At 39.5% G+C, this 24,718-nt stretch overlaps 1 protein-coding gene and 1 long non-coding RNA gene across 5 annotated transcripts in view; one reads left to right on the top strand and one right to left on the bottom strand.

Annotated features, from left to right (window-relative positions):
- Positions 1–262: 262 nt before the first annotated feature.
- osy (ABC transporter oskyddad) overlaps positions 263–24,718 on the top strand; it is a 51,597-nt gene continuing 27,141 nt past the window's right edge. The window contains exons 1-3 of one of the 3 annotated variants that reach the window (XM_089463219.1): positions 268–511; positions 1,000–1,068; positions 18,268–18,529. In XM_089463219.1, coding sequence (XP_089319345.1) covers positions 18,294–18,529 — 236 coding nt within the window. In that variant the 5' untranslated portion in view covers positions 268–511; positions 1,000–1,068; positions 18,268–18,293. Of the gene's footprint in view, positions 1,069–18,241; positions 18,530–24,718 lie in introns of all 3 variants that reach the window. The other 2 variants (XM_089463221.1, XM_089463218.1) reach the window with 2 other exon arrangements.
- LOC149270376 (uncharacterized) lies at positions 8,687–11,941 on the bottom strand. Of its 2 annotated transcripts, XR_016271145.1 has the most exons (3): positions 11,272–11,876; positions 8,959–9,902; positions 8,687–8,888 (listed from the first exon to the last, which is right to left on the bottom strand). It is a non-coding gene; the product is annotated as an uncharacterized LOC149270376 (long non-coding RNA). The 2 variants fall into 2 exon arrangements; XR_016271142.1 differs by having other exon boundaries at positions 8,959–11,941.

The raw sequence follows: 24,718 nt of genomic DNA, 5'->3' as shown, positions 1-24,718 counted from the left end.
GTGATCAAAGCTAAACGAGCTTTGCTCTCACTATCTTTCTCGCTCTTTCTCTCTCCCTCTAACTCACCGAAAGCACTCCAACAGCTGGTTTAGTCACGACGCACACCCGGAGAATCAAGTGTTTGCCAAGAGCAAGTGAGCAAGTGCTCAGTTGCTGCAGAAGGCAGACCACTTACAATTTGATCTTTTGAACGGAGCGCTTAGACAGCTTTGTTAACTCAACGACGCTGACGCTGACGCTGACGCCGACGCCGACGCCGACGGTAACGTCGCTCTGCTGCTCTAGCCAGACTGTCGGATCTGTCAGCGCAAATCAGCGCTCGCTTTGATATTCAGTTTTAACTCGTCGCTGGCTCTGGCAACATCACGCGGAAACGTTTCTGGCATCGGGCTACACAGAACTCGCAGTGAATAGGCGGCTTATGCAAAATCAAATCAATTCGAATCGGATCGACGATCGATATCGATTAGCGGCAGGTGCAAATTCAAAGTAATAAGAACGCGTTAACTGGTCAGTAAATGAATGAGTCAGCTAAGTAAACTAAGTGCTCGCCTATATTAGTTGTTGCTTTGTCCCATTGTTGCTCAATCTTTGGCTTAAGCTGTTGGCTAATTACGCGAGTAAAAGATTAAAAAAAAAAAAAAATCAGTAACAGCAACAGCAGCAGCAACAACAACAACAACAAGAATAATAATAACATAAGCAACGCTCACATTTCGCATGCGCAAAGTTTGTCTAGTTTGTGTGCGTGTATTAGTGTCGCTCCACCGCGCTGTGTGTGCCAGTGTCTATGTGTGTGCGTGTGCCTGTCTCAATCTTTTGCTCAATCGCAATCTTTGGCCATTGCCAAAACTGGTTAACTAAAAGCAAACGTGTTCTTTGCGTTTGTTGACTTTGCAAACACAAAACGCGCCAAAGTTACTCAGCAACAGCAACAGCAGCAGCAACAGCAACAGCGACAAAAGTATTTTGTTTACATATTGTGTGCAACATTTCAGCGTGCAGCTACAAAAGCTATAATACCTGCAACAATAACTGGCGCCAGGCAGCTGCATATTTAAGAACAGGTAAGAGAGCGCAGAGCCCAAACCACAATATAATTCAGTGGTTGTAAAAGGGCGGCAGGCCTTGCGAAATCTCATCGCAAACTCAAGGATGAATCAACCGCAAAAATGTAAATGCACAGCATTACAACAACAACAACAAAGTCAACAACAAGAACCTGCGCTTCGTCAACGACCTGCTCCAATTCGATTTATGCAGCTCAAGGTCAACAGCAACCGCTTTAAAATGCAAACTCAGCTGAAGCTGAAGCTAATTTCGAAGCCGCAGTCGCCGTCGCAGTCGCCATCGCCGTTGAAGTCGAAGTCGAAGTCAAACTCGAATTCGAAGACAATGCATAGTTTGCCGCTTCTTAAGTTAACTGGCGTGGGTATTTACTGTTCATGTTTTGTATACTCTGTAATCGTTAAGTAGTTCGCCAGGGCTATATTTTTGCTTAGATGCCCATCTTAAAAAGTAGATAAAAGAATATTATTCGCAAATGTCGAACTTATTTCCAAATAGTAACTAACTAACTAAGTAATTTCTTCTTCTGCTTACTGTGCATAGGGTATGTTATAGCTCATGCACTGCAAGCCCAATAACTTGTTTCTCTTTGCTTCTTGTCTGTTGCTGCTATGTTTTGTTGTTGTTTTTAATAAGCCTCTTACTGCTATATAGATACATAGATAGTATGTATGTGTGTAGTAGCTCTGCGAGTGCACGACGATTAGATGTTGTGCGAAGGGTATTGTGAGTGGGTCACAGTATCTTAATCGAACACTGCAAAGAGACTTCCCAGTTATAATTGAAGCAATGCGTACTTTTGCCTTATTGAATTATATATATATGTATATATATTGTATATATATTTTTTTGCAAGCATATTAAACGCTCTCCGTAGGTCGTTGTCAGTCCTTGAACTCCACGCAAAGGCCGAGGCCTGGTCATGCGTTTGTATCTGTGTCTTCGCTTGTCTCCGAGTGATTTATAATGATTTAATTCGTTGCTTTAAGCACGCCACTTAACCTTTTCGGCTTATACACAAACCGCAACAATGAGAGCAACTACTATGCCAACAGCGACAACAACGAAAACAAGAGCAACAACAACAAGCATATCATTAATAATAACAACAACAGCAATGCAAACAACAGTTGCGGCAACCACATTACTTGGCGCAATTGAAACCGCAAACCGCAAGTTGGCCCAATGCTGGCAGCTCTTTTGGCCCGTTTGCATTATGCTCGCTTATGGCATTTCGAAAAGGCAAAAACCTGAAACATTTATACGCACCCAAAAAATAAAACCAAAAAGGGTCAAATTAAAGAACGAGCACAAATTTAAGCACCGTTAGAGTCGCGTTACTTCATACTAATTTAATTAATAGATTACGTAACGATTATGCGGCATTTGTGCAGTTCAATGTGTGCTAAGCACATTCCGCACATATTGAGGCGTGAAGAAGCCAAACAGCATTATAATATTTCATTGAGGGAGCTCACTCAATAATATTCAAGTAATAGAATTTTGCAAATCAAGAACTGAGATTAAATGCTATTGCTATACTCTACAAAACTTGTTTTCTCACACATAAATATATATATGATTTTTTTATTGACTCTCAGCTCATAAACAACAATTGTTGTGTTAAAAAATAAATAAATAAAAAATAAAATTATTATAGCAGCTACAGTTTATTGCAATTATAAAAATAATTTATTATGTCTTATACATTTCACCTCAGCTACGTTTACTTCAATAGAACATTCGTTCGTCGTGTAATGCTCTAGTTCTTTTCCCATTTGTTTGGCTTTTCGCCTTCTTTTTGGCCAAGGCCTGGGACCAGTGTGCCGTGGTTCGCCTCATTTAATTATTTCACATGAATTGCAAAAAAATGTTCACAGCTTTGACTGAGTCACTTAATAAAACGTTAAGCATTATTGGCCGATAAGAATGTTAAAAAAATGTGTATATATTGGGTAGTCTAAAAAGTTTTTTCGTATTTTGCCAATAGATGTCGTTGGCGTCATATATCTCCAGTGCTACAAATCACATGATGTGCACATTATGGTGTTCGATTGGTAGCACTTTAAGCTTCGATTGCCAAAAAAAAAAAAAATGTAATTCAAAGAATTTGAAAAAAGTTACAGCTGTTCAAAAATGAGTAAAAATAATGATGAAACTCGCTATATTTTGAAATTTTTGTATAAAAAAGGGAAGAATGCCACGCAAGCCACTAATGAAATTTATGATGTTTACGGTGACGATGCTCTATCAGTTCGTGTAGCACAACAATGGTTCGCTCGCTTCCGTTCTGAAAATTTCGATGTGAAAGATGCACCTCGCTCCAATCTTTGAAAAAGTCGATGAAATTATGGAAAGGATTGACCAGGACCGTCACATAAGCAGCCATGACATCGCAAATGAACTAAACAATCGTCATCAAACGGTTCTGAACCATTTAGAAAAAGCTGGCTACAAAAAGAAGCTCGATGTATGGATACCACATGAATTGTCTGTGAAAAATTTATTGGACAGAATTAACATTTGCGATTCTTTGCTGAAACGAAATGAAATCGAACCATTTCTGAAGAGAATGGTAACAGGGGACGAAAAATGGATCAAATACGACAATAATGTGCGAAAAAGATCATGGTGCAAGAGTGGTGAAGCTCAACAAGTGGTCGCAAAGTCAGGATTGACGGCTCGAAAGGTAATGCTGTGTGTTTGGTGGGATTGGAAAGGAATAATCCACTATGAGCTGCTTCAGCCTGGTCAAACGATTGATTCGACACTTTACTGTGAACAACTGGTGAGATTGAAGCAAGCAATCGAAAAAAAACGGCCAGAACTGATCAAAAGAAAGGGCATCGTATTCCATCAGGACAACGCCTGACCGTACACATCTTTGATGACCTGGCAAAAACTGAGAGAGCTTGGCTGGGAAGTTTTGATGTATCCACCATATAGCCCTGACCTTGCACCTTCGGACTACCATTTATTTCGGTCAATGCAGAACTCCCTTAATGGAGTAAAGTTGGCTTCAAGAGAAGCCTGTGAAAATTACTTGGAGCAGTTTTTTCAAAGAGAACCACGAATGTTTTACACGATGGAATAGGTCTCTAGTGGAAAAATGGCAAAAGGTGGCCGACCAAAATGGTGCATATTTGATTTAATAAGTTTATTATAAATATTAAAAAATATGATTTGAAGTTTCACTACAAATACGAAAAGACTTTTTAGACTACCCAATAATAATAATAACAATAATAATAATGAAAGCAAAACTTTTGCCCATTGTTGGCTATGAATTTCGATTTTAATTTATCGCCGCAATATTTTGTCATTGCGGGACTCAAGTATAACGAACCGACTTTGCATCTTACAAGTCACTCTGATGTGAAATTTCTGTTGATAATATGATGATGTATCGATACTTTTTAATTTGCATTATTTACATAGTAATTTGTACATCCGTTGCTAGGAAAAAATCAACTCAAACGCAGCATTACGTCAATGCACTTTATTTTCAAAATTTAGCTGATGGGGTTTTGTGTGACCTATATATATGCAGGGCATATCAAATTAGAAGTGGAAAAATATAGTCCAATATAATACATATATGAATTGATACAAAATAAAATCCACTTTTCTATGAAAGCGTTCCAGTCATGGACTTCTCGATTAGCTAAATTAAATAAATATTCTTTAACAGGAGTATAAACATCACCGTCTAAATGCAGATTAGTTGCCATGCATTTCACATTTAGGCTTAAATTATATTGCACAGAAGCATTAAGAGGACATTAAATGCCGAAATTGTATTCAAACCGTGTAATGAATATTAAAAAATTTGCGCACAATTTATTTTCAATTATTAAACTAAATTTGAGTGTCAAATTGAAATAATTTGGATAATTGTCAGAAGCTAATTGAAGCACCAAAATTTTTAATTAGTTCGTGACTATTCGCGCGTGCACTCATTCGTTCGTTCTAACTGTTTGAGTGTATTCACAGTATTCCGAGTGAGCCAATGGCAATAAAATGCATTTGACATTTGCCACTTATTCAGGCTTTTGAGCTGAAATTAATGCAATACAGCTAAAATGTATTTAAATGTTCTTTATATTATATGCCTATATACATATGTATATATATATATATATATATATATATATATATATATATATATATATATATATATATATATATATATATATATATATATATATATATATATTGCTATCAATTTATTTACCTACTTTCTTTTGTAATTGCATTGCATTCCGAAATTCGAAATTTTATTTTTGTATCCACGCTGACAGCAATTGGCATGGACTACTGTCAACACATTTGCCGGTAAATGATTTTTATTGAGTTTTGTGAAGGCGATTCAGCATTTGGATCATTCGTTTTATTTATTGCCATACGGATGTCCCTGCAAAGGCAATTGATTTACAAGCTATGCAAGCAGAGTTAACCCACAAAAGGAAATAAAACACACATATGTATATGTGTTTAAAAAAACAGAGCACGGAATGATTTTAACGAATTCATGCGTATCTCTGGATGTATATATATATTTGTAATTATTCAATTAAAAAGACCACACATAAAATGTATAAAAATGACAGCGTCCAAAGGTAACCGCCAATAAAAATAGTCAACCAAATATAAAATAAAACAAAATTAATTGGTAAAAAAAAAGTAAAAGCCTTTTTTTTTTTTAGCCTGGCCCACACGACCAAATTACCCTTTACGCAATTTCTGCAATGATATATATTAAATTTATTTATTTGATTTAACTCTTAAATGTTTTAATGCCATGCAATGTAGCCTGGTAAATTATATTACCATAGTAATTGCATTGTAATTATGATATTATATTTTTTTAATTATTTATATTCAAACTATGAGTAACAAATTCTCAATTCCAACTTTTCAGAGTTAAATCCAATTTGAAATACTCTAAAAAGTATATTTATTAAAATTGTTGAATACAATTTATTATGCCTAGATTTGATATCTAATAAACATTAATAAAAATCATTTTCATTCATATTAAAGTTTTATAATTCTAAATAATGCAGAATATATACAAAACGGCTGCTTCCGAAATAATGCAAATTTTTATTACAGCCTAAGGACTGTGGGTGAATGTGTGAAGCGGGAAGAAAGGACGACTCACCCTCAAATCAATGTGGAATCAATAGCCTGAGCGATAAACAATCAGTGAATGCGAAAATAGATTTTCCAAGTCATATTTTTTTATGCCTAAAAAAAAAAAAAAGAGATGAAGCGAATTCGTTTGCATGAAAATATGCAAAGTTTTTGCATTTATTCGACAACGACAACCGCTAAGAGTAATAAGCCACTTGTAAGGCAGCAAAATGCCACGCCCACCACCTCAGTTCGCGTGAGACTGTGCGTGTGCGTGAGTGTGAGCGTGGGGAGACAGTGTGTGGGTGTAAGTCTAACGTTTGACACATTTGCATAATCTGAAGCAAATCTTTGGTAACAAGTAATCGAAAATAAATTTGCATGACAAATAGTGGTCGATGCGGGATGTGGGGGAGGACTGAGGGCAGAGTCTAGATGGGATTTGACACACACTTCACAGAAGTCTGCACTTGATGCGCGATATCCGTAAATACATACACACACACACACACACACACACGCAGACGTATATACATAGACATTTTTTTCTGTAAATATGCAGCGTGATAGACGCGACTTTTGCATTGGGGCGTGCAAAATTTAATCACAATTTAAATTGAAAATTTACAAAAAAAATTCAAGTGAACTTGTATTTTTTTTTTTTTTTTCATTTTGGCCCTTCGCACAGCGAATTGGTAGCTGCAAATAGACAAACAACTGAGGCGAGCCCGCCGCAGGCCGCAGGCCAGCAACCACAGCGGCAACAACAACAATGACATCGTCGAGTAATTGCCAAATGTTTGCGTACATATGTAAAAGTAATATTTGCATATAAACAGCCATATGTAGCCGATTTTCATTCGGCTGTGCAACGCACTTTTTCCACAGGGCTTCCCGTCTTATTTGCATACTATTTCAAAAGGTTGTCTGAACCATTTTTTTATTGCCACGGAGAGCTCCATATGACATGCATGCAAATACGTATGCATGTGGGAGTGTGACGCCAAGCGCCGTGATTTCATTTAAATAATCAAGAAGCATTTTATATTGAAATTAAACCGTAACCCAGCGGAGCCACATATAGATGACTTTTTAAGCCACTAAGTCATACAGAATACTGCCTCGCAATTGTGTGCGCACTTTATATGTTTCCAGATGATATCTTTTTCAAGTGCTGAAGTTGGCCCGGCCGAGCGGCCTAAAGCGGCTTATGGCTGAAGTCAGCTTGGGCAGCAATTCTAGCAATGCCAGCTTCGGGGGTTTTCTTTATACATGCTACACAAAGTTCCCCGAAAACGAATTTATCTTTAGTGCCTTAACGAGAGATACTCTGTTCGAGACTTATGAAATTCTAGAAAATATTAATTCAGGTATATTTAATGAATGAGAAGTGAAGGGAAATGTTGAGAAGTGAAGTGAATTGCATAAAGAAGGATGCATCAATAAATTGTTGTGTATTATCTTCACTGTGACCTTCACTCCTCGAATTGAGTATACCTGTTTGTGAACCATTTTTTATAGCTACAGGGTATACGAAATTAAGTAAAAAACTAAAATCAGTTTACGATTACTCACGACAGTCGCAAGCGAGCAAACAAAGCCTGACTAAGCGCTGAGACAGCATGACTAGACCTAGGTAAAAACTTGAACAAAAAAATAAAATTCAAGAAGCAGCAGCAGAAAAAAACCAAAGAAAAAGAAGAAGAAGAAGAAGCAGAAGCTAAAGAGGTGCCGACTGAAATGTGAAACTTCCAAGCGTAACCGCTGCACCACACTCAGCGGTGGGTCTCACTGCAATTCGCTCAACTGGAAAACCGAGTTAAATGCAATCACAGCGCGTTTCTCTGCTATTTGTTGTTGGTTTTCGCTTTTTGGGTTTTATTTGTTAATTGTTACTGAATGCGAAATTTAGTTGGATGCCTGCTCAAAAACCTTGAAAGCTCTTTTGTTGGCCATCTCAGATTATGTATTTAACAACAAACTAAATATTGCTGTGTTGTTTCTGCCATGCTGCTGTTAATTACTAGATTTCATTGTTTATATACAAAACGATAAATAAACAAAACTGAACCATGAATTCCTGCAAGCCAAATAGGTGAGTTGTGCGCTGGCATAACATATATTTAAATGACCCTTTTTTATTGGCTCCGCCAGCCGTTTGTCACCCCGTGCGGGTCTATGTAAATCAGAGTTTCTGCAATTGCAGGCGACACTCGAATGGCCGCTGCAAAATAAATGCGACAAATATTTTTGTTCGTTGCACAAATATTGTTTGTTATGTTATATGGTTCAGGCAGCTCCATCTGTGCGAAATGCAAGTGGACAAAAGCCAAATGAATTTCATATATTTTATTTTATTGCCTTTGATTGCGATATTGTCATGCGTTTGACTTGCTCCCCTTTATTGTCTTCCGTTGGACAATTAAATGTGCCAAATATATTTATTGTTTATTTATGATTATGATTTTCAAATTCAAGAAGTTTAACGAACTTTAACTTTATTGCTTCAATTCATTTACAAATTTCTTTGCGCTTTATGATAGTTCATATTTATTCATAGAATGTACATAAACAATTAAATTAAATACGCCCTTTTAAATTTCTGCACAGCTCTGAAATATTTAAAAGCAATTTGCTTTAAATTCGCCAAAGCATTTCTGTCTGTCTCCTCCCTTGATGCGCACTGCGAAAAGAAAGCAATAAAGGCCTTTAAATATTTACACACTCACACAAAAGCGCAAACAAACAAATACCCGCACTTCCCTCACATCCGTCCCTTCTGCCCGCGGCACAGAGGCATCCTTCATGCTCATATGCAAATAAATGCTAAGCACAAGACGTGGCTGGGCGTAAGAAGATGCTGCTCCCATCTCGACTTTTGCTTGAGTGCGTTGGTTATGCCTTGATTTTCGATCGCATGCGTGGTTTTTCAGCCGCACAGCACAGCACAGCAGCGCGACGCGACGCGGCGTATACTTGATAGATTTCAAACAAATTCTCAAATGTATGCATTTCGTAGGCTTTGTTTGTGCTTGTATTTGTGTTGAGCTCTGTTCTGTTCGGTTCTATTCTGTTGTGTTGTGTTGAGCTGGATGCTGGCGCCGTCTGTTGACTTCTGTAAGTGACTGATGGTGTCGGAGCGATTTGGCGACGCAGCTATTCCCAGACCTATGCCTGCATGTATGTTCCAGGCCGCAGCTTAGCCCCGCACTGCCGCCAACAGCTGCAGCGCTCGCCTTGCGCTTGTCACACAAATTTCAGCAACACTTTCGCTGCGCTGTCTGTGGATGTGTCTGCCTCTGTCTGTGTGTTGCCATGTACATGTCAGTGCTTGTCTAGCCCCCTCAAGTGCCCTCAAACCTCGGGGCCACAAACCCAATTCCGATTGCAAGCCAAATTCCAAAACGTAACCTGAAACATGCCCGAGCCAGACGCAATGCACTTTATGTTTTAATGCTGCTGCTGATGACGGCGCCAGCGTCTCGAGGCTGTTTCTCCTGCTTGTCCTTTTCACAGTCTCCTGCCCACTGTGCCCGCCTCTGCTCTCGCTGCTGCTGCTGCAACGGCTGCTGCAACGATTGTCAACGTCATCATCATCAACGTCTGCCCTTGTTGCCGCTAATCCATGTCAGGGTCCTGCTGCAGTGATTCTCGCACTTGTTGTTGTTGTTGTTGTTGTTGTCAAGTGCAAATGTCTCTGTAAAATATGCAAAGACATAAATATTTCAATGAGGTTGACTGTGTGTGCGTCTGATAAAAACTACAGCTTGTTGAATATTAGAGATGAGCACGAATATCAGAATAAAAATATTATTTTATATAGAACAGAAATTTATTTCAATTCTTGGAAATTAGACAGTTGTTAAAGCAACTTTCCATCGAATTACTGGGAGCACTGGACATTTTCTTGGAAAATGTGACTACTATGCATAGAACGACAATTTCTCAGTTGGGAAGCTTAAACAGAAATCATTTCAGATAAGATGAATTGCCATCCTGCTGTTGTCATTGCATAATCACACAGAAAGTATATTGTGAGAATAGTCATAAGTACATCGGTCTAAGTTCAAGGCACTTAAAATCTCAAAAGCTTAGTTAAATGCGGAACTTCAGGGTCATACAAAGTAATATTAAAGTAAAAGATTGCTAAAGTCTCGTAACTTGAGTATTCGCGTAAATAAATGTAATAAAAATGTAATTTATGCATATAACAGTGTAATTAAAGTTCACTTATCTGGAAGCAATCAATTCCAATTCATTTTACTGTCCAATCAAGAGCAAGACCTTTAAGTTTAATGAAACAAGTTACTGCAACTAACGATCACTAATTATCGGGTAGTTAAGGCAAACTACACTTGAGCAAGTTTATATATATATAAAAACATTTTTTGCCAAGGATATCAACTAAAAACAGGGAACTGTGATCCAGTCACAGTGATCGAGTCGCAGTTTCGGCATTGCTGTCGTCTTCGACGCCCTTTATCCACTGGCTGTGCACGTGCTTATTAGATTATGTTTTGTGAGTGGGCGTGGCAAGGTTAATGCCACATTTGCTGCTACAAAAGGGCTGCTGCAGCCGCTTGTCCGACTGACCCCAGCCAATTACACATGGATAGCTCACTCGAAATTGAATTTCTGGCTAGATAAACTTCAACAGTGGAGATGGCGAGCTATTGCATTGCATGTCGCATGCACTTGAGTTCTGTTTTCTAATGTGCGTGCAAGCAACATGCAATTTTGTAATAGACGAAGCTGCAATCATTTGCATACTAGTTACGGCATTGCAGCAGCTACATACATATATTGCTGCTGACGTCGTTGTTGCCATTGCTTGCCTTAGTCGGTTGTTTGTTGGCCGAGCAAGCAGCAAAATAATATTCACTGTCAAGTTTAAGCGGCATTAGTCGGCTCATATAACTATCTGTAGATATATGGCTATATGTATATATAGCTATGATACTTGAATGCTAGATAGTTTTTCCACTGAGACTGAGCACGACCTTTGCGGCCGTTTGTTGTATTATGGCAGTTCTCTTATAGGCACGTTAATTAGTAGCTAGATTTACCAAACCTGTTTTCCGAGTCTCACCAACACACACACACACACAAACACATCCACAGTCAATGAGTGACTAGTGCTGTGCAATCGTCAGTTTTTTCCCTCAATACAATTACTGTTTGCTCAGAGTCCACATGGGAGAGGATGCACATTCCTTGTCTTGCCCCTGAGCTCATCAAGCTCTCTTGACTCTCGAGTGGAGCGCTCAAAGTCGATGCGCTGCATGTTGCATAAGCTGCTTAGTCCTCAGTTGAATCAATACCAATAATTGACATAAAGCTGCTAATTTCAGCTGCTCAAAGTGCATGCATCACTCAATTGACTCGACTTGGCTCTGAAAACCTGCATTTAGTTCGATTGACTCGAATAAGTTCGAAGGCTGCAACTGACAAGTGTCTGAGACTCTAAGTGTGTATGTGTGTGTGCGTGTGTGTGTCAGCGTGTGGCTTGTTCCTTGACCACAGCTTGACTTTAGTAATTTAGTTTGATTATCTTGATACTGTTGCCAATGTTCTGAGACATTGAGTTGTTTGTTCACGGATAGATTTCAAAGTCTAGACTGACCGAAACAGCAATAACTGCTAGCCACGTGGGGGCAGTTTACTGAATAACAAGCCTAGCACGATAATTGGTTATTTACAAGCCTAAAGATACTATTTAGTGTCTGTTTGGGTGTCATTATCGCAAATGAGGGCCATAAAAATATATAGTTTTAACGAAAATGTTAAGCTTTCTGAGAGATAAAATTGCCCTTCCATTAGTGCTCAGTCACAGATGATTTAAAGCCAAGTAAAAATCAGCTAAGTGGCGTAAAGAATAAAATTAATTGGCAGCCATAAACTATATGTTCTACTCAATAATTAAAATTAATCTGAACCCTTGAAGTGTTTGCTAAACTAATAGCAGAAGTATAGATAATTTTCTTCTATAGCTCGCTCTCAGATATAGTTCTTGAAATACCTTTTTCCGGGCATCTCAAGCGCAACGGTCTCGCCAGACTTGCCCCGGGTGACTGTGTGTCAAATCAATTGCATCGATGTCCAATTTAGCAGTTGACCAATTGGGTTTGCTTATGCAGCTGCAAACTAGAATTTTGAATTCACAATTTTCAATTAACAGCGCCAACAAATGCGCTGAGTCAGCCCGCATCAGTCGGTGCCCGAATCGGCGGGGAGGTTTGATAGTCAGAAATGAGCAACGAACTGCAAATAGAACATTGAGAGAAAAAATCGAGTTGCTTTCGTCGTTGGGGCATGAATTTGATTAATTATAGTGTGGCACTTGTATTGCGTTTGCACTTTATAAGACAAATGTGAAAACTATGCAAATGAATTGTTAATTTTCCTACAATTAATCAACTAGCCACGGCTATATAAATTCGCTCAGTGTAGCTAATGCGAAAGCAGAAAATAACACGAAGTTAACAATGTTGCGCCACAGTACAAAACGCATAAAAGTATGCTACGTGAATGGAAAACGATATGTTCCAGCTGCTGAATGTGTGTGTGTGTGTGTTTGTGGGGTAGCGAGCAATACCGTGTGTGGGTGAGAATGTACTACCCAACCATATGCTAGTGTACGGCTCCCTTTGGAAATGGCTTAATCAACATTACAGCGCCAAATGCAGCCAGCAATGGCAAATAATACAAAATGCTTTGGTCTGATACAATTTCGCCCTGCATCTCAGATGCAGTTAGCTTATGGATAAGCAAGGTAAATTCTGTCTAGCTGCCATTATTCAAGCGCTTAGCATGCTCAACAGCATTCTTCCATTGCCAGTTACACATCAACTGATTTTCGACTTTTTACAAATTGTTTGTCAGTCAAGAAAATTGTTTACATTAGTCTTTGCTCCTTAAATATTAGTGTTGCCTTAATATAAGTGAATCTATTAAACTAATTAGCTTAGCTACTACAAAAACATTCTCAATGTTGCATTTATGCGGAAACTTGTCAATTATAAAATTGGAATGAAGGTTTTCGAGCAAGTATTTCATATAGATATAGTATGCAGCTGCTGTTCACCTCAACAGCGATTGCGCAAATTATTTGCTCGTAAATCTCTCAGAAACGAGCCGCGTGGCAAAGCTTCGATGATTATTTACTAACAAATGGCTCGTAATAATTGCGGCTCATATTGCCAGCACAGCAAAGGCAAAAACAAAACCAAAAAATAGGCTTCATTAAATAGAAATGTGCTTGGCAAACGACCAACCCACAGAAACCCCAAAACCCAAAACGAGCCTAACAAATGATCTATACATGTGCACATGTCTGTGTGTCTGTATGTGTGTGTGTTTCCATATGTGTGTGTGTGCGTGTTTATTTGGGCGAGTGATGAGCTACATTCGTAGAATGCTTTCTGGTCTGAAAATTGTGTTACCTATTCATGAGTTTATGTTGTTTTGGTTTTGTGTTTTTCGAAAAAGAAAAAAAAAAAAAAAATGAAGAAAATATTAAAGCATATATGAAATCGAGAGACTGACACTGTTGTTCTATGTTATTTTTGAGGAAAAGCCATGGATGACCTTTGCAACAGATAAACATATTTTGCTGGATGCCTCGCTTAAAGTAACTGTTATGTAAATTCTTTTGTGTGTGCAAATGAGTGTATTTGTCCATGTTTGCAAGAGCTTCTCGAACTAGCCTATTACTAACACATAAACGATTTTTTCTTTCTTTCTTCCATTTGCCATTGGGCGTCAAATCTTTGCAGTTAAATTTATTGTGCGTAAAATTTTGTGCAAATTTTTTGGTCACGAGTGCAACCAGTGGGATGGAGGGGGATGGAGTGTGAGAGAGAGAGGGAGGGACCGACAACTTACGATAGCTTTGTGTGTGTGCAAAAATAAATATAAATATTTATTACTTGCCGAAAAGTGACTTTTGTGCGGTAATATCTGCTGCCCTGCCTTAGTTCTCGGCTTTCGAAATGCTTTTTTATGTAAATGAACCGAGTCGAGAACATAGAGGCATTGGCCCATTTGATAGTTGCCGTAAACTGTGCGCAGTTATGGTCAAGATTGTCGAGCATTTACGGCGACTTAGCCCAGTCGCCATAGCAATCAAATGCTGCATGCCAGCCAGCGCCCAATGACGCCTGCTTCCAGGAAGACAATTGCAAATTAACCCAGCGGTGAGACAAGCTATAAGCCCTGTAAAGCAAAGGCGATGCAAAGCCAGAGCTTTGCCCGAAGGTCAGCTAGGTAGAGGCTTCATTTTCTTAAAACCTAGATAACGTCAGTTGAGGAGTATTAAAATGGAATAATATACATTTAAGTAAAAAAGTAACTATGATTGACTTGATGATTGGTTGACAGCTGATAAGCTTAGTTATAAATAATATACAATATTTTTTATCAAGCGGCCCCTACTTGATTTCATTGAGCCTTGCAATCGCAAACCTCGATATGTACTCTGCACACGGATGCTCGGATAAAATCTCGATGTGCCCCCAAAGGTTTATGCGCACGAAACACATTTACCATTGACACCATAAACGCACAGATCATGGCGCATAATATTACATAATATTTCCTATTAAATTGGCTACTCATATAAATGCAGTAAAACAAATGTGTACAATATGTAACGCATTGCAAATAAACATGCCGCAGGACGATGTTTCGGCTTTTATAGATTATTGACCTTTTGAACCACACACACACACACACACACAACACTCACAAAGAAAAGTAACAAAAACCAACGAGGAAACTTTTGTAATAGACATCCTGAAGAGATGGATTGCGTAGGTGGTGCGTAGGAGGCCTGGCTTGTGTATTTGTACGGCTAGACAGGCGGCAGGCACCAGATAATCATTTCATTTTACAACTTTTTTTATTTGTCCCCCTCGCCTTGGAAAAACTTGTGAACTCTCTTTGTCGCGTCAGGTTAGCTGTGGTTATTGCTGTTGTTGTTGTTGTTGTTGCTGCTGCTGCTGTATTTCGTTTTATTGCGGCGTTTATATTTGTTGTCAGGAAATACCTTTGTATGCTCACATTCGATAGATACAATCGCAGCACGCAACAATTTGCACTTCTTTATGTAGCCTGAACTTCAAACTTTCTGTGTGAGAGCGAGAGTGAGACTGTGTGTGTGTGTGTGTGAGTGTGTGTGACTGTATTTGTATGTTATTTATAAGCATATTTTACCTTTCATGCATGTGCACAGCTGCCACGCCCCACACTCCATTGCCCTGCTCTGCTCCGCCCAGGCTCTCGAGCCTTGTGTGTGATTTTATTTATTTCCGTTTCGCTTGTCTGCCAAGTTGGCACCTGTTCCTGCAGCTAAAGGTATGGCAATCCAGCCACAAAGATTATAGAGAGCAGATACAAATCTGTGCAGCTGATATAGATACTGTTAGGTAGAGGTACGTGAAAACTTTAAAAGATTTTCCCAAACAAAGGCAGCTGCCCATCATCCCCCGGCCGGCCGATCCGCCTGTCTGCCTGCTTTCAGTTTGTTCACGTGCCGTTCCCTGCTTTATTACAATAAAAGATACTTTTCTCTCTTTGAATACATTCCTAGTTTGCCAGCACATTCCCACACTCTTGCTTCTGGTTGTGGGCAATTTACTTTTTGGAAAAAATATTGCATACCAGGATTTTTGTTGTTTTCGCAATTTGCAGCCACTCAAAGATTTGCTACGTGTCTTGTTTGCTTTGTATTTGTGTTTGGTCAAGGTAGTTACTCCAGCCAGGACTTAGTTGTAGAGTTGTTTGATTAAATTTGTGGTTTCTGTGGTGCCCAGCTAGGACCAATCAGCCTCTGAGCTCCTGCGACCGTCTAGAACAAGATGAAGATAAATAAAGTTTTAATTGGTGGCCCTTACATCAACGGGGAAAGCAAAGGTCAGTGGTTATTATGGAAAGTACGAGTCCAATCAAACACTCTGCGACTAATCAAAATGTGGTGTGAATTGCAGAGAAAATTAATATATCATAGCTTCAGCATCTGATTATGCTTTGTCTGCACTGCCAATGAAAGGGCGGAAACGGATGCTGTTGAAATTTAAAGCGTCAATACAAATTTTATTCATATATTTTGCATGAAAATACACCGGAAGTGCGTAGCCCAACTCTCTATTCCTATGTGAATGATAATTCATGAAAAAAAGACTTTACGACTCTGCTTGCTGAGCAACAAATGGAGCAATTATAGCGCCAGCTTTTACTGCTGCGAAGCACGGGGCGTATGCATAATATAATTAAGCAGAACTAAGAAAAGAGGTTTAATAATTATTTGTTTATCTCTTGATCACAGCTATCACAGCATTGCATACATTCAACTCTTAATATTCAATTGTCTTACGACAATACGGAAATCAACTTATGCAGTCGTTTAGATCTCGACTTTTAATAGCTCACTTAGCTCAAGCCGAACAAGTTGGCCTTTAATCGTAATAATGTAATTATTTCGAAACAATACTTTGAATACAATGCTCGGGGTGCCTCTGCAGCTTATCGTGTGTGGCGATAGAAACTACTTACATGTTTAAACAATATTTCTTAATTGAAATGCTGCGGGGCAGCTTCTGAGTTGTATTACCACAGACAGGCATTATGGCCAGACAGGGGGGGAGGGGCGGCAGGAGGAGTCCTAGTTGAACATTTGCAGTGACAGCATTTGGTCAGGCCATTGCTCATGAGGTTGCCCCGCAGCAGCACATGCCCAGGCAAGTCGTACCAAGCCGCACCGCCCACCCCCGCCGCAACACCAGCAACCCACCCAACACTTCTGCTTACAATTTTGCCAGCACTGCAAGCGAGCTGAGCAGAAATTAATTACATTGAAGTCATTTATCAAGAAAGTTTATTTCTTGCTGCCGGCCCGGGGTACGGCTGCGGGTCGGGGCCCACGGCGGAGTGCTAGACCGGGCACGGGCACAGGCACGGGGGTCCCGAAAAAAGCCAAGCTAACCAAAAGCAAAACCGAGCCCAACCTCGAACCACAAGGCGTCAGTTGTTGTTTACTTTCGGTTAGTTATTTGCTGTTGTTATGCTTATTTTTATTTATTTGGCCAGCCCATTGTTAGTGCGAAGTAAATCAATAAATGAGACGGAGCTTAGGATATTTTTTGCTTTTTTTTTTTTTTTTTGTGTTTTATTGGGTTTTTTCCGTTTGCTGTGTGGGCTATTCTGTTGTTTTTGTATTTCTGGCTGAGGTTTGGCAAAAATAATTGCGAAACTTTAGCGGCAATTCGCAAATTGTTTGCTGCATTTTCGATTAGCAAAATGTCAACTTGAAACGAGAATGAGAATAGGAATGCGAATGAAAATTAAAATGAAAGCGAATACAAATACGAATAGGAAAAGGCAAATGCTCGAGCACTTGCGCCAAATAGCTGTTGGCCCGCCAGGAGGTCAGCGGGCGGGTTGAAGCCATTTTGAAAATTTCATTTCGCTGGCTGTTAGAAAATTGGCAATGGCCAAAACAACTTTGAGCTGCCACTACATGGCAGCAATATCCATCACGGGGCTAACTGCACGGCACTGCCCAAGCTTGGCCATATACAAAAATTGGTTTAATCAACTGTGAAACAACTGCAGTAGCATCAGCAACAGCAGCAGCAACAGCAGCAACAGCAGCAGCAGCAGTGGCAGTGTCAGTAGCACTGGCAAAAATAGCCACTAAAAAGAGAACAACAAATACTAGAACAGTGACAAGAGCGGCAAATGGTTAGAGCTTGTCCGGGTTAGACGTGTATTGACAGCAGCCAAGGGCTCGGGAGTTGGCTTCATTTGCGCGAGCTGCTGCGTGGGTCATGTCAGGCCATAGCTCTGGCTACATACACAAAAATAAACAATAATAAAAATCAAAATAAAAATAAAAAATATATATGTATATATATGTCGTGGTGCTTATCGATTCACTTTCCTTGTCAATGCACAGCGTTGCTGCGCATAAGGCTCGCCAATTTAGTTTTCGGGCTTGTTTTTATTTCAATTTTCAACTGTGCGTCAATATTCACTTAGATTTGTTTCTGTATCGATATTTGCAGCCAACGACAACAGCAGCGCATAAAATATGGACGCCGAAGCCGATGGAGTGCCTCCGACGGCGCCAGCTGCAGCTGCAACCACGGCGAACAGCGATCTCGATTTGGCCGCCCGCCGTCGCCTCTTCATCTCACAGCCCTCGACGCTGGCGACACGCCGCCAGCAGGCCGTCTGCGTGAGGCGCGCCCATAAGATGTATGGCGGTGGCAAGAATCCAAATATTGTGCTGGATGGCCTGAATATGACAGTGCCCAAGGGCTCCATGTAAGTAGTGCTCGCTGTTTCAAGAACTCTCTTTAAGTGCGCTCTCCAGCCATGACGAAAATTCTTAAATTTACATAATGCACATGAGTGCAGATGTGTGAAAAGTAGTCAACGGTCTTATATGCTTGTCTCAAGATGTATGAATATTTCATATACTCCAATCATTGGACACCAGATATATGTATGTGTATGTGGGTCAGACTTTTAGTTACTCGACAGAGTTTTAAAAAGCATTCGATTGGAATTTGCCTAATTAGCACAGAGACACAGAGTATTGAAATTAAAACAGAGCACATTCAAATATATATTTACGAAATGTATAGCAACACAAATGGACTTCATCAGTTTTAGTTTTTTGATACGTATCTAAACGCACTCGTATAAATTTTACTTTCAATAAAACTAAAACCTGTTTAGAATTATGAAATTGTGTCAACAGGTAAAAAAAAAAAAAAAATAACAATTTGCTTGAAGGCGATTCAATCAGCGGAATAAGCTGATTAAAGCTCGCGCTCTATTTGGCGATTAATATTTAAATAGTTGCTTCAATCAACAGTCAAATAAGGAAGACTCTTGAGTCTTAGGGCTGAAATTAGCTGAGAGCTTTCCCACTCAAATTTCAAAATGCACTGGGAGAGTAGATTAGGTGTATGTGTGTGTGTGAGCGAGTTTGCTGTAAAATGCTTTTGACCGCATTTAACACTCGATTCGCTATGGATTCGAAGTTGCCAAGCGGTAGATGAGTTGAAGATGAAGACGACGACGCGACGTCGACAAACGGTAAGTGGGTCAATGTCAGCACTTAAAAAACTGCCAAATTAACACACAAAGCGTGTGTGTATGTGCGTGTGTGTGTGTATGTGTATGACTTAACCAGACGTTGGCCCAGAGAAACGTCACAGCCTCTGAAGCAGCAGCAGCAGCATCTGGAAACTGAAACCAGTTTTGTAGACAAGACACAAACCACAAGCGATGCGCGCTGAGCGCGTGCACTGGCGTTGCCAGACTTTCGAAATGGGCAACAAAAACATGAATGAAACAGCTTACACAGAAGTTTGACCATGAAATCATCGAAGCGGTTGCCTTGAGGCGGGTGTTTGCTTTGACCATTTGGCGAGATATTTCACACCACTCACAAAACTGACAGTTTGACGGACGCTCTGACAGACAGAGACGCAAATCTCTGAGAAGACACACGCACATACAGACGAATAATGTACATATATGAAAGACGACACGTTGTCGCGAGTTTTACCCCGAAAACTTCAGGCCTCAAGCAGACAGACAAAAAAAAAACAAAGTAGAAGAAAATATAAAATGGGAACGAGCAACTGTCAGCGACGCGTTAGTGTGAACAAGAAGATTTAGCACAAAATATGTCGCCCCGACTCACCCGGCTCGAGTTCTCTCCGACTGTCAGCCAAGCCCTCGGCAAAGATTTCTGCTGTTGCCACATAAAAAAAAAAAAAAAAAAAAAAACTATAGAGAGAAGGCGACGGGGAGGAACAGAGTGATAGAGAGGGACTGTGAAATCCCTAAGCTCAAAAGTTTTTAGCTGCTCTCATAGGCGCAGCTCAGTTACCGTCCCTCCGTTTGTCTCTTTGTCTGCTCGTGTCTGAGTGAGTCGGCTGACTGACATTTGTTTGTTGTACTTATTTGGTTTTGGTAAGAGATTCGCCTCTGGCCACAACCGGATACATCAGCAACGCCATCTCTGATGGCCGCCAGAATGATAAATAATTTTATGTTGCCTGCTATATTTGCAATGAGTTATATTGTGTTCGTGTTTATATTTTGCTGATGGTCAGAAGCACAAATAAATGCCCACACACGGATCAGAAATCACAAGACAGGCATATAGATATACTATATATGTAGAAGCAACAACAAGTATAGACAATAAACACTTGAAAGCTGTCGACTGAAGGTTTGTTCTGCGGTCTACAAACAGTCGCACATAAATCACATCCCATCACGCATAAATAAAGTACGCAGAAATTGCGCGGCTTCTGCCCAACAGCCATGAATAGAGGCAAATTTATGGGTATTGTGCTCAGTGTACTTGATTTGGTCGATTGAAAAGTCCGCCTGTGGCTTTAATTGAATAACGACAATCAGTTAGCGATGACCCAATAAAAAAACCCGCCGTCCTCCTGCAAACGAAGGACATAAATTCCATTGGCTAATAAGTGGCAGGCGAGGGAAATACAAAAATAAATAATAAAATAAAAATTGAAATGCTGCAACCGACAACGCTTGACGGAAGAATGTCCTCGAAAGTGGATTGAAGTGTTCTGAAAGTGCTCAATTAATAATAAAAAATGCTGAAAGAGGCGTAAATTTGGTATTTTTGGATCGCTTCAAGAGACTTTAAATAAACCGATATTTTATTATCAATTATTGAATCATAATAAGAAATATCTGTATCTGTATCTGTATCTGTATCTGTATCTGTATCTGTATCTGTATCTGTATCTGTATCTGTATCTGTATCTGTATCTGTATCTGTATCTGTATCTGTATCTGTATCTGTATCTGTATCTGTATCTGTATCTGTATCTGTATCTGTATCTGTATCTGTATCTGTATCTGTATCTGTATCTGTATCTGTATCTGTATCTGTATATATATATCTCTATCTAAGAATATATTTATTTGTATGTACTTTAATTTAATCTGATTTTGGTTTGCAATGTACAAATTTTCCAAAAAACTCACCCTTTTAGGAGATAAACAATTTGCATCAGCTATAAAAAATAATTCCTGCTTGCAATTTCCAAATACTGTGTAATGCGATTGCCACAAATTGAATATAAACGAAATTAAAGAAATAATTCTATTCGGCAAAATGAAATTTGATCTCAAATAAAATGAAATTCCATTTCAGTTAGCTCATTTGTTCGACTGTGTAATTTACTTTTGATTACGCTAACCGGCTGTCGTCAATCAGAGGCAATTAAATACACGTAATTAAAGAGCCAGAGCAAACTGATTGCGCTTTATTGATTTATGCACGGAAAACAGTTTGAGCTATAACAAATATATAAAGCGATTTGCACGAAATGAACAAGGAATAACAGCATTAGAAACGAGACTTTCAATTTACTCAATTATCCGCAGTGCACATTAATTGTGAGCAATGCAATTATTAGCTCTATGTTGCCATTGCAGCAAAATGGTGCCCACAGTCTGAAACTGACCACAAGGCAAAATCATTTCAATGAGTTCCACGTTTAAGGATTTTCTCAAGTATCACGGCAAATGAAACCTTTGTAAACCCCAACATAAATGATTTTATAGAAATGATAATTATTCTAGTATGAAACTATGTGGGAGGTGTGGTTTGGCAGTATGTGTTCTTAATCTACTGCTAATATATACTGACTGCCTCTCAAATACTTTAAAGACTATTCAAGCCTTGGAATTTACATTTTTCCCATTGGCATTTCAAGTGTTGTGCTTTCAGCTTGCTGCCCGACTGTCAATCGACCACAAATTGTAGGCCCATTGATTGCTGTGTAATTTGTGTGATAATGACTTTTCCGACATGATTTATACATTCAGCTCGGTGAAATTGATATTGAGCACTGAAAATTGGGCTGAAAATCAAACAAAAGAGTTGCATTCAATCTGAGCAATTGAGTTGAAATTTAATTCTCTGATTTTCTGAAAATATCAGTCATGAGGTAACTGGCTAAAATGTCACAAAGCAGAATTGCTAAAGGACCTGCAAAAGAATAGGCACTCCCATGCCTATTCTCTCTATTCTCTATTCTCTGTAAAATAGCAAATCATTGATAAATGATCCATAAAAGAAATGAAAAAGAAAACGAACAAATGGAAAATATGTTTGGCAAGCCGATAAACCAACTGCTCGGCTTATGCTTCGATGCATCGCTTGGTTTGACTTGTGAGCCAGAGCTTCAATATTGACTAAAGTTAATTTGAGTCCAGTCTGTCCGTTTAGCTGGCTACTTTATGAACTCGATGCTGAGTACTCTGGGTCTTGCAATGGGCACCAAAACGATAAATAACTGCACACGGAGTGCGGTTAACACTGCAGCATCCATTAACTTGATAAAGAACTGAAATTTGTGCATATCACAAGCACAACTAAAACTTTGCTATTATTTAGCATTGCACTTGCGCTTGAGCAAACTGAACTGGCTCTGCAAAATATGGCTGGAAAACATGCTGGCCAGGTAATACCACTGCATGGCCATGGCCAACATCAGCAACAACAACGGCTACAACAACGGCAACAATGGCCTGACGGAGCCGCCATTATTTTGACATACGATGGAGCTGAGAGTCGGCCGGAACAATGGAGAACACGAGCGCTGAACCATTTTACACGCAGGCAAAAGGACGCAGCGTCCGTGGACTAGGACCCAGGCCTGTTGATGTTGGGGCGGTCCAGGGTCCAGGGTATTACAATGCTCAAAACACAAATACACACACACACACACACAGAAGTACACAGAGAGAACATGAAGAAACATAATGGCTGCTTACAATTTGTGAACGAGCATAATGCGAACATTACATCCGCGCCATTGTTTCTTGCCTCTTGCTCCACACCCCGCGCTCCACGCTCCTACTTCATGCTTCTCGAGGCCCAGCGAGCACCCATGGGGTGTCGTTGACTCGGGCGAACGGTTGGCAGGGTGTCTAAATTAAATTAAAGCTGTTTAGGTGTAATTGGTCGTTGAGAGGGGTCACAGCCATGGCAAAGGCAGCGTGCCTCGAGTGGCGCCTTTGTCCAAAAAGGAGAAGTGACCCTTTTTTGGCCAGCCCGTGCCGGGGTCCATACATATTGCAGAAACCATGAAAATGGCCAATTAATGGTGCATGAGTCAGGCCAAATTGAGCGCGCACACACAATAAACAGCCCATACAAGAGATTATAAAGCGCCCAACACGAAGGCCTCCGATTCTCTACACTAACAAAATGCATTCGCGCATGTATAAATATTTATATACATATACATGCATATACATACATGCATATACATATATATCTATATAATCCACCTTTTAATTTACACAAAATTGTTTAAGCCTGAGTTCGCTTAACATTGACATGAGTATTACGTGCGTCCATTAATTATGACTCTCCCGCTCATGTTAGTCTCTTCAGACTGCAGCGAAACTCCGATTAAAACAAGGCCCTATATTATTTACAAGTCAGTAATGATCTCTTAACATACATGCTGTTCTAAAGTGTTATTATTGGTAATTTGTATGCCTAGTACAAGTTACAGTCGAGCTAAAGCTAATTATACTAAAGTTAGCCCCAACAAATGATGGAATATTAGCCACACACACACACAGGCTGCCCTTCAGGCACGGCTGGAAATAGAGCGTATGTTCTATTCTACATTACTGTGGCGACTTACAGTGGTGCAAGGCCTCTTGTTGGCTACATTTATTATAAGGAAAATTAAGCCAATAAGCAATATGTAATATAGGCAGGGAAGAGGCATTCTGGGATTCTGTAAAGACAAAGCTGAGTTCGCAATAGTTTAAAAAATACTATATTATTGTGGTAAGTCAATAGTTCTAATTAACAAGAGATCTGCATTATTTAAAAATTCTCGACTTGTAAAAATTTCCATTTGAAGAGGCTCAAACATAAAATTCTATAGAAAGGTCTTCTGGCTCTTAAGAATACTAATCTGTTCTAAAGCTTACTAAAAAGGTTTTGAACCTTTTTAAGAGTATATCCCAAGTCAAAAGACGCAATTGGAATAAATTATGCCGATTCGACTAGTAAATTCAAGGAAATTAATTGATTCCTCATAGATATTCTATTTAATAAGGACTCACAGGGCACAGCCCACTGTCCGCGCTCATTAGTGAAACTCTGTGTCTGTCTGAGAGTGTGCTCCTTAGTATGCTTATTAGTTGCAGTCAGTCGAGTGCCTAGCGTCAACAATTAAATGCATAACCTTCTTGAACGCATGCCATTTGATCAAGTGCCCACTTATTACCCTGATGGGGCAAACTCAGCCAACGCCATATACCATAATACGATACAAGAAAAAGGCCCATCATATATATATTCTATATATACTTCTTTGTGTGCCTGGTACATATATTTGTGAGCTGCTAACGATTGGCTCGGCATTGGTGCGAGGTAGTTGAGCACTTGGCTTACTTAAAGTTGCTTCATGTATATCAATACAA

This window comes from Drosophila arizonae, chromosome 2 (genome assembly GCF_054131065.1).
Source record: "Drosophila arizonae isolate 15081-1271.41 chromosome 2, UAZ_ARI_1.0, whole genome shotgun sequence".
Lineage (NCBI taxonomy): Eukaryota > Metazoa > Arthropoda > Insecta > Diptera > Drosophilidae > Drosophila > Drosophila arizonae.
Note: the sequence above shows the minus strand (reverse complement) of the source record. Positions and strands in the feature narration are given on the sequence as shown.